The sequence below is a fragment of the Sinocyclocheilus grahami genome, unplaced genomic scaffold (genome assembly GCF_001515645.1).
Source record: "Sinocyclocheilus grahami isolate Dianchi unplaced genomic scaffold, SAMN03320097.WGS_v1.1 scaffold1923.1, whole genome shotgun sequence".
Lineage (NCBI taxonomy): Eukaryota > Metazoa > Chordata > Actinopteri > Cypriniformes > Cyprinidae > Sinocyclocheilus > Sinocyclocheilus grahami.
Window position 1 is genome coordinate 172,457 of NW_015507102.1, and position 11,238 is coordinate 183,694.

The window sequence follows — 11,238 nt, forward strand, 5'->3', positions numbered from 1 at the left end:
TGTTCAGCCCAAGCAAATGTGAAAACATATTAGTTCCTCTTGCTGGGAGTGGAAATTTCACTTCTTGTACCTTTTCTCAGCTGCTTAAAAAGCTTAACATCCAACATAATGTTTCCAGTGCCTATCATCCTGAGAGTCAGGGAGCACTGGAGAGGTACCACCAAACATTGAAGTCGATGATACGCGCTTATTGCTTTGAGCTTGATCGAGACTGGGAAGATGGAATACCATGGTTACTTTTCGCTTCGCGTGAAGTGGTGCAGGAATCGCTGGGATTTAGCCCAGCGGAGCTGGCTTTTGGCCATAAGCCACGCGGACCATTAACTGTATTGAAAGAGAAATGGCTTGGTGATGCTAAACTTCTTTTCCCGAGTATATGACCAAGTTTCGCACACGCCTGTACAAGGTACGTGAACTAGCCAAGAAAAACCTTGAGAAGGCTCAAAGTAAAATGAAATCTTGCTTTGTCACCTGCAACAAAACTTCTCTCTTTAGCCTTCTTGTCAAAGTTTTTGTCCTGTTGCCGGTGTCTGGGAGATCGCTCCAAGCTCGATATAGTGGTCATTATGAAATTAAGAGGAAGATATCAGATCGTAATTATGTTATTTATACTCCCGATCGCCATCAAAACACCAGAGTTTGTCACGTTAATATGCTAAAAGCTTACCACGCGAGAGAGCTGATTGCTAAAAGCTCGCCGAATGATGTTCCCGTTATGGAAGCTAATGTAACATCTCCAATTGCGTTGGCTGCCTTAGAAGAGGTGCGTGAAGAGGATGAAGTAGGTCCCTCTAGGTGCACACTTGAGGGTAGACTGAAAAATTCTGAGATGTTTTCTTCGCTATTTGATCATCTTCCGAATTTATCTCCTACGGAGAGGGTTGACACTTTAGATCTAGTACACAGGTTCCCGGCTCTGTTTAACGATGTACCTGGCCAGACGACCGTTATTGAGCATGACATTGATGTAGGTTCTGCGCAACCTATCAAACAACATCCATACCGTGTTAATTTACTTAAAAGAGCTCTTTTGCAAAAAGAGATACGGTACATGTTAGAGAACGACATCGCCGAACCCGGCTCCAGTCCATGGAGTTCTCCATGTTTGCTGGTCTGTAAGCCTGATGGTACTTATCGGTTTTGTACAGACTATCTGTGAGTAAATGCCATCTAATAAACTGACTGTTATCCTTTACCCAGAATAGATGACTGTGTCGATTGCGTAGGTTCTGCCGAGTACGTTTCAAAACTCGACTTATTGAAGGGATATTAGCAGGTTCCTTTGACGGAACGTGCCAAAGAAATTTCTGCCTTTGTGACTCCTGATGCTTTTCTTCGTTATAAAGTCATGGCCTTCAGAATGAAAAACACTCCCAGCACTTTCCAGCGTCTTGTCAATAGTTTTATCGGCTTTTCCTGGAGAGAAGTTTTTCGGCGTTTGCGAGACGCAAATCTTACCATCAATTTAGCAAAGTGTGAATTTGGTAAGGCTACGTTAGTTTATCTTGGGAAAGTCGTGGGTAGGGGACGAGTTAGACCAATCGCGGCAAAAATTGCTGCTATCTATGATTTCCCGTCTCCAAGTGGTCGAAAACAATTGCGACGATTTCTGGGAATGGTAGGTTACTACCGCTCGTTTTGTAAGAACTTTGTGACGGTAGTGTCTCCCCTTACATATCTCTTAAGTCCCAAGAGAGCATTTGAATGGTCTTACTCATGTCAGCACCAGTGTTGGCAGCGCCACAGTTCTCCAAGCATTTCAGCTTAGCTGTTGATGCCAGTGTGGGAGCTGTCCTTCAGCAAAGGGGTGCTGATGATATCGAACATCCAGTCTGTTACTTCTCAAGGAAGTTTTCGCCAGCGTAGCGTAGATATTCAATGATTGAAAAAGACGCTTTAGCTTTGGTCCTTGCTATTCAACACTTCGAAGTTTATCTGGGGTCGTCCTATACCATTGTTGTATATTGTGACCATAGCCCTCTTGCCTTTTTAAATTCAATGCGAAATTTGAATCAGCTTCTTATGCGCTGGAGTCTTTGCTTGCAACCTTACGATCTCAACATACAACACGTCCGAGGCAAAGACAACATAGTGGCAGATGCCCTATCGAGGACGTGGTAAGTATACTGGGTAGAGAAATACCTGGTCTCATAAAAAGCTTGACCAATAGAAGTAAGATATTTGGTTTATTAGTTTTTTTGGATATATATATACATACAGTATATACATATATATATGTATGTATATATGTGTGTGTATTTATTTATTTATTTATTTTCCCCATAAATTAACTTAAAAAGGGGGAAGGTGTTACATATGCATGTCATTTAGATTTTTGTTCACAAGTATCGGCTTGTACTGATACGGCTGCCCCCTAGTGGCCGAGAGTTTTCTTGTTTGTCTTCGTTCATTAGGTGCCGATTTCAAACACCTGTGTGCCTGATGAGCTGAGCAGCATAAATACTGTTGTGACGCAGACAGCAGTGGCGGGACTTTTGCTGGCAACTCGAGGAGAACCAGCCGAGGGATCAGCAGTTTTTATTGATTTATTCTCTCTCCTTAATGTTAACGTAACTCAATAATAATAAATATCCCGTCAAAACGAGCCTATGCTTGCCTCCGTCTCTATGTAATGTTGAGGACGTAACAATTTCATTATTAAATACTGACTTTTTATTTTTAAGTGCAATATAATTATTGCAATAAGAGGGTTTTGTGTTTTTTTTTATTTAATAATAATACATGCTTTTAATTTAAGAGTGCAATAGTATTATTGTAATCATAACATATTTCTTTATTAATTTGTTATAATTCAAATAATTAAAAAATCATATTGTGGTTGCTATTATTATCAAATCAGCAGATTATACATATTTTATCACATTTTTACATATTATGGGATCTCTTTCAAGCGGTGATTTTATTTACTTATTTTTATTTACTAAAATAATTTAATACAGCTTTTCTGTAGTTAAAATATATTTTATTAAATGCTATGATTGTTTTATTTAATAATGTCAGAAACTCTCCTGAAGCTCATGTCAGTCTTGTGAGGAATCGATTATATTCATGATACAAACATCAAAGTTCATTTCTCATCGGGTTTTATTATTTATGCACAAAAACAATAGAGAAAAATGAATGACATGTACTTTTCACAAATATGATTCATGAAGAACTTTTCAATTGAAAGAACATTTTGATAGTAATAATACAAATGATTGATGTGACACTACAATAAATGTAGTAAACACTCCCACAAACACACACACACTCGCTCTCACACACTCACACACAGATCTTACTGTCTATATGAGGATTTCTGACACATTTATTCTGACTGTTATTTCAGTGACAGAAGTTGAGCTGCAGTATTAATGTCATGAAGAGACTATAACATCTCACTGTTACTGATTTATAATGCAGCTCAAAGCAATTATGGGTAGAATCTTTCGTCATTCTCTGATTCATCAACACAGTTTCACTGATGATTCATTATTAACATAAACCCCAGGATAGAGCGGCTGAGTGAATGTGGTCTGGACTGTGTGGATGAGGCTCATTGTGTCAGAGACGCTGTAGAAGGACAGAGATCCTGCACTGTGATCCACAAACACTCCTATTCTCCTGCTGATGGACTTTACAGGGAGATGAGTCTCTATCTTATTGTGTCTGAATGAGTAACTGGAGTGAGTGCAGATCAAACTCCAGGACTGATCATTACGTCCAAACCGACACTCATTATCCCGTCCCTTCCTGCTGATGCTCTTATATGACACTGATATATACACATCATATCCCCTCCACTCAATCTCCCAGTAACAGGGTCCACACACACTCTCTCTACACAACACCTGACGACACTCATCAAATCTGTCTGGATGATCAGGATACGACTGTTTCTCTCTCACACGTGTCACCTTTCTATTCTCTTCAGACAGTCTGAGTTGAGTGTGTGCTGTGTTTGGATCCAGTGTGAGAAAACAGGCATCTGAACACAAGAACAGAGACATTCAGAACATCAACAATTACTACAGCTGTGTGTGTGTGTGATTTCTTACATGTTGTACTGTTGTGCAAAGTATTTTATTTTTTATTTTTTTTACAATGTCTTAAAGGGGTGGTTGATTGCAATTTCACTTTTTTAATGTTAGTTAGTGTGTAATGTTGCTGTTTGAGCATAAACAATATCTGCAAAGTTACGAAGCTGAAAGTTCAATGCAAATGGAGATATCGTCTTTTAAAATTCTGCCAGTTTAATGCCTACAAAAACGGCTGGTAGGGACTTCAACGAGTTACTTCCCGGGTTCGTGACATCACAAACCCAGATAAACCCTGCCCTCGGGAACATGCAGCAAAGGGGGCGAGGCCATGCTGCGCTCATTTAGAGAAGAGGAAGAGAAAACTAGAGGTGCACATAAAAATCTATTCATATATGAATCACGATTCTGTCTTCTAACGATTCGAATGGATTCACAAGATTCAAAATCAATGTTCAAAAGCAGCGGCTCTTAATGCTGTTCCTCGTGTCCCCTGCTCTGCACACGCTCTGCAACTCTCTCTCTCTCTCTCTCATATTCAGCTCAGCTCCAGCAATGAACTGTTCCTATTATACACTTATTTTCACATAGCTATGAGAAGCATTAAATATGGACGCGCGTGCAGTTGCTGTACTGTGTTAAAGCTTTAATCAGGATAAAACCATATATTAAAAGCTAACAATGTAATAAAATGAACTATTTTATTTTAACTCAGGTTTTTGGGGGGAATCGAATCTGAAGATTCAAAATCAACGCGATTTAACGGATTCCAAATCTGATTAGTTTATACTTTATCAACTGTTTGTCCAGCGAACATTAAAATCAGTATATCGTAACAATTTTTTGATATTTGTGTTATCCCTGGCCACAGGTCAACACATGCTAGTGATAATTTATAAGCTAAGAGCTAGGTAACTAAGATCTGGGCAGAGTTTTGACTTTTAAATTAAATACACACAAGACAATGTAGCGAATCACCTCAAAGGGGAAATATGAATAATTAATCATAACTAGTTATAATTAATTGTAAATATTTATATCCGTTGTAAGTATTTACTTGACCTCTCAGGGTCAACTGTCTGTCAATTCTAAGAACGTTAATTTCCTGGTTAAGGGAAATAACTCTTACTGTACAATACTACACAGAGCCTGTAGCAAATGTCTGCATGATTAGGGACTCCAGTTATGAGCAAACAATGAACAACGTCAAGTGTGATACAAGTAAGACTTTATTAACTACATAAACACTTAAACTAGTCTAACATACACATACACACACACACATACAGTTGGTATAGGAACAGGATTAAAGCTTAGGCAGTAAAGAGAAGAGAAATGAAGCATGAAGCTATGGTACCATTTGCTTTTCAGCAGATCTACAGCCTGAAGGAAACATCAGCTTCTTAGTTCAAACACACCTTTGTAAAAAGGTGCAAATGATACTTAATGTATCAATTAATACGACTAAGTTTAATACTTACATGTCTGTCTGACAGAGAGTCCTCATGCAATCTGAAGGCTCAAGTTAATCTTTTTTCTGAAGTTGGTTGATGGAAAAGAACCAGTTTGAGTCAGATGATCTTGGTGAATGGAAAGTCAAGGCCCGAGGCCTGGCGCGAACTTAGGGTGTCCTTAGAAGCGTTCTAGCTCACATCTTCTCAGAATCTAACAGAACCGCAGACTGAAGGCGGGTCACTGATGTGAGGCCTTTAAGGTCTGAGAAGATTCACACCTCTCAAGATGGGCTTGTCCAATGAGAAAGGCTGAAATCCCAAGCGGGAGGTTGCAGTTACTGGAGGGTTTTACGACCCTTTGTGTGAGGGCATGGTAATTTGCAAATGTAATTTGCTTGGGTGTTGATGCACAAACTAGGAAAGATTCTTAGAACACTCAAATGTTGCATAGGTATCAGCATGTAATATGCACTCTCAATCTGAAGATGAATTCATAGAGACCAAACATGGTATGTTCGCAGACATCCTGGCACCATTCAAATGCTCTAATAATTGATTTGTTAAATCTAATGAAAAACGGTGAGTCTGATTGGTCCAAATGCTACAACAATACTTCTTTATAAATGAAACAAGAATTTATTGGCTATTCTAGATTACATTAAACTAAGCTAAAACACACACACATACACACACACACATACACACACACAAAAGGTTCAGGAAAATTAGTTAACGGAGTTTGCATGAAGTTCCCAAAGTTCTAACACTCGTTTTCCACGAGTTCTTTAAATTCAAACTGAGAAAATCACAAAGCAGAGATTTGTCTTACGTTTACTGCTTAATTAGTTCAGCACCGATTTCAGCAGATAGAAGACCTTGTTTGTTACTTGCGTTTGTGACAGCTGAAAAGCTTCCTTGTTTGGCTGCTTGAGGGAATCCCGGGGCTTTTGATTGGTTGCTGATCTGGCGTCTGGATGATGTAGTTTCTGGGAAGGCCTCCGGAGATTGGTTGGTTTTCTGGTGAGAGGCTTTGGCAGTTCTTCTGAGAGGGTCTTTGCAAGACTTTAGGCTTTCGAAGATCTCTGGCAGTCACAAAGCTTCAATGAAGTGTTTGAGTTCTGGATGACCAATCGCTTGATGGTGCAGCTTGTGAGCGCAAGTTGGAGCACGATTAACACAAAGGTGAAAAGGTCCTGAATCTGTTTTTGCATTGGATTTTTGATCCGGTGCATAAGTCCGTCCGCCAGATCATTGTTCCAATCAGACATTACTTGCAAGGCTTAGTCTTTTTTGTGTGTGCATAAATTGCATGCTTTCCTGTATCACATGGGATACATCCTTGCCAGATTTTGTTAATACTTCTATAAAGTTTCTTAATGCTGCATCACTGTGTGGTATGGTGCCTGCAACGCGTCCTACCGCAAGACACTTCGACGCATAGTGAGAGCAGCTGAGAAGATCATTGGTGCCTCTCTCCCCTCCCTCCAGGACATTTACAACACCCGTCTCACCCGCAAAGCCCTCTGCATTGCAGGTGATCCCACCCACCCGACACACAGCTTCTTCAGTCTGCTGCCATCAGGGAGGAGACTGCGGAGTCTCCAGGCCAGGACCAGCAGACTGAAGGACAGCTTCATCCATCAGGCTGTCAGGAAGCTGAACTCCCTCCCGACCTTGCCCCCCTCCCCTCTTTTGCCCCACGCACCACTGAACTCTGACCCTCTGACGGACTCTCCCACTCCCCCCTCCCAAACACACACACACTGTCACTTTAATCAGTCTAAATAAGCTATTTTGCACTACTAATCATTATATCTGCACTGTTGTTACTTCACTGGTTTCGCCAATCTCAACACACTGGGCTAGCTAACCAATCAGAGCCCATTGCCTATTTCTGAGGGCAGGGCTTCATAAATACAGGAAAAGATCAGCGTGTTTCTCAGAGAAGGGACAGAGCGGTGTGGAATAAAGGTAAATTATGTGAAAAATAATGTTTTTTTTTTAAACAAAGCATTAACACAGCACCCAAACACAATCAAGCCTAGAAAAAACCCAGTAAACCACTCCTTTAAATATTTTTCTTGTTTCTTGTTTGTGGGGAAAAAAAGAAAGAAAGTATACATGCACTTATTTACTTAAACGATTATTTAATACATAATTATTTTACAGATATATTCTTGTTTTGTTTATTCCTTATTCATGTAATGGACAATGCTTTAGCAATACTGTGCAAGTCATGCCAATAAAGCTCATTTGAATTGAATTGAGACTGTGTGTGTGTGTGTGTGTGTGTGTGTGTGAGAGAGTGTGTGAGAGTGTGCATGTTTATGTGGTTTATGAGGACACAAATTTGTATAATAACATGGGTATGACATAGGTATTACAACGAGAATGTGATTTATGAGGACATTTTCAGTGTCCCCATAATTCAAAAGGCTTATAAATCATTCAGAATGAGTTTTTTAAAAATCTAAAAATGCAGAAAGTTTCCTGTAAGGGGTAGGTTTAGCGGTAGGGTTGGTGTAGGGCAATAGAAAATACGGTTTGTACAGTATAAAAACCATTACGCCTATGGAGAGTCCCCATAAACCATAAAAACAAACCTGTTTGAGTGTGTGTGTGTGTGTGTGTGAGAGAGAGCGAGAGAGAGAGAGAGAGAGAAAGAGTGTGTGTGTGAGAGAGAGAGAGTGTGTGTGTGTGTGTGTGTGTTGTAGCATCTGGACCAATCAGACACACAGTATATATTTTTGTGTTATACTTAAATACTCTGTAACACCCTTCAGTTAACAAGCCATATGAGGGTCTATGGACCCTTCCCCCGAAATGCGCATAACACCTCAGAAAGGCAGAACAGGCCTCTGGTTCCATGGCAACCAAGGCTGATATCACTGGTTTTATTGCCCAAAGGAATGCGGGCAGAGAAACTCACACTTCATTTACCCTTAGGAAAGACACACAATGCCCATAAATGGATTCTTCTCTAATTAATTCATAGAGAAACCTTTCTATGAATGAACACACATATCCTTCAGGTCATTGTATATATTATTGCTGTCTTGTATATTGTCTGTTTTATTGTAGACTATTTAATGCATGTTTATGATAGAACCACTCATCCATGTAACCTTGCTTATACCATGTTTGGTCTCTATGAATTCGTATTCGGATTATCTAATTGAGAGTGTATATTATATGTTTATACCTATGCAACATATTAGTGTTCTAAGAACCTTTAGTAATCTTTCATCACCCCCCACTCGAGTTCCATTTGCAAATTACCATGCCCTCACACAAAGCGTCGTAAAACCCTCCAGTAATTGCAACCTCCCACTTGGGATTTCAGCCTTTCTCATTGGACAAGCCCATCTTGAGAGGCGTGAATCTTCTCAGACCTTAAAGGCCTCACATCAGTGATCCGCCTTCAGTCTGCGGTTCTGTTAGATTCTGAGAAGATGAGGATGTGAGCTAGAACGCTTCTGCAACCCACTAAGACTGACTCACAGCCTGTAAGTACGTTTTCATTTAAAGAATTTGCCACTGATTCAAACGCGAGTTTTGAGCAGTGTAGAGTAGTGCTTGTTGTTTGTCGTTTCTCCGATTACAAATGCAGACATGGTTTTATGTTTGTGCAGCGCGATTCACAAAACAACACGTAAAAACACAGTATAAGTCATTATAATCAGTAACTGTGTGCCCACTGGATGCAACAAATGCCTCGTTTATAATGGGTTTTAATGTTTTTGTCTCGTCGCTCCGGCCGGAAAGGGCATCACAGTATGGTAAGGGGCGTAACATTTCCGTCCCACTCTTGAGGCATTCAGCCAATCACAACGCACTGGATAGCTGAGCACACCTTGCTTTCAGAACGAAGAGCTTTGTAAAAATTGTTTCAGAAAGGCGGGGCATAGAGGAGCAACAATAATGTACAGTACATGGAAAATAATGTGTTTTTTGAACCTTTAATCGCATAAACACATTGCATTACACCAAATACACCAAATAATGTTCTTTTTAGCAACGTCATATGACCCCTTTAAAAACAAACATTAAATGTAATTTCTATAAATTGACAGTAATTATCACAATTTGATTAGCAATGTTAATAATTAACCATTAAGAATATGTCATTGTGCAGACCTACAGTAGTGTGGTTTAGGCCTTGTTTAACCTTGTTAATGCAGAATCAAAGTTCAAGCAGCAGCTCACTAGAGCAGATGAGTTATTCACTGATGAGTCTCGGTCACGCCACACTAAACAGCGCTGTGAGATTCAAGTGTGAAGAGCTTGAATTCAGCGAAGAACACAAATGACTCGCTGATTTAAACTAGTTTATATCCAGATGAAACAGTGCTGACAAACAGCAGAAACACTGTGAGCAATGATACAGTCAGAAGACTTTTCCATCTACAAATCACCATAATTTACCATGAATTTACTGTAGTAACACTAACGGCACCATGGTATTGTGGCAGAAATGTGGGATATTCATATCAAATTTGATTATATTATTAATATAGACATGAATTCATTGTATTAAAGGAGTAATGGAATATAAATACAGTATTTTTTGTGATTAAGCTATAGCGTTTGTGTAGTTAGACTACTGTTTTTCATACAAATACCTAGAACCCATAGTTATATTTTTACCATGGTATTGAGGTGCTATATGTGTGGTTTTAACTGTGGTTATCATAATCTAAATGTTTGCTACTATGGAAGACCAATGGTTAATTTTAATAAAACTCAAGCAGTCAGATTAACTAAATTTCACCATATAAAAATGAGATTGTTACAATTTTTACAGATGTTCCTGTTTTTGATAATGAACATAAACTTACATCTGCATCCAAACTCAAGCTATTGTCAAATGTGCATTTCAAAAAAACAATAAAATGTAATATTATTAATATTGCAGCCTGCACTGCAAACTGTGCTGAAGATGCGTGTCAAAGACAGGAACACAAACCTGCTTCATGATTTATATATCACTCATTACAACATGGGCCATTTTTAGGCCATATTGCCCAGCCCTAATACATCTCATTAATTTAAACAATATTTTAAGGGAAGTCGTGGCCTAATGGTTAGAGAATTGGACTCATAACCTAAAGGTTGTGGGTTCGAGTCTCGTACTGGCAGGGATTGTAGGTGGGGGGAGTGAATGTACAGCGCTCTCTTCCACCTTCAATACCACGACTGAGGTGCCCTTGAGCAAGGCACCGAACCCCCAACAAGCTGCCCACTGCTCTGGGTGTGTGTTCACGGTGTGTGTGTTCACTGCTGTGTGTGTGCACTTTGGATGGGTAAATGCAGAGCACTAATTCCGAGTATGGGCCATACTTGGCCACGTGTCACTTTCACTCATGTTTTATTTGTGAACTGATGTTCAACTGTTTTTAATAGTTAATTTAATAGTCAACTTTTGTTCATTCATCAGCCATCAAAGCTCAGTAAACACTAGTCACAGACATGAAGATGTACCTTCAGTTCCACCGAGCTGACTGCTCACTTAAACCCCACAGATCATGTTTTCAAGCCTTTTGTTTACTTTTCTTAAGGTCTATTTTTGACGTTTTTGTCTTTATTTAAATAGGACAGTGTAGAGCTGACAGGAAGTGAAATGGGAGAGAGAGAGAGAGAGAGACTTTTGACTTTTAACATCTCTTTAATCACCAGAAAACATCAGTTTTTTTTTTAATATATAAAAAGTCAAAGTGTACAGGAATAAAAAATATGAGTCAAAA

The 11,238-nt window shown here is 39.4% G+C and overlaps 1 protein-coding gene across 1 annotated transcript in view; it reads right to left on the minus strand.

Moving 5' to 3' along the window:
• Positions 1-3,347: 3,347 nt before the first annotated feature.
• The window catches only part of LOC107573360 (stonustoxin subunit alpha-like), a 12,902-nt gene continuing 5,011 nt past the window's right edge, over positions 3,348-11,238 (minus strand). The window contains exon 2 of the mRNA XM_016259800.1: positions 3,348-4,013. Coding sequence (XP_016115286.1) covers positions 3,471-4,013 — 543 coding nt within the window. The 3' untranslated portion in view covers positions 3,348-3,470. The remainder of the gene's footprint in view (positions 4,014-11,238) is intronic.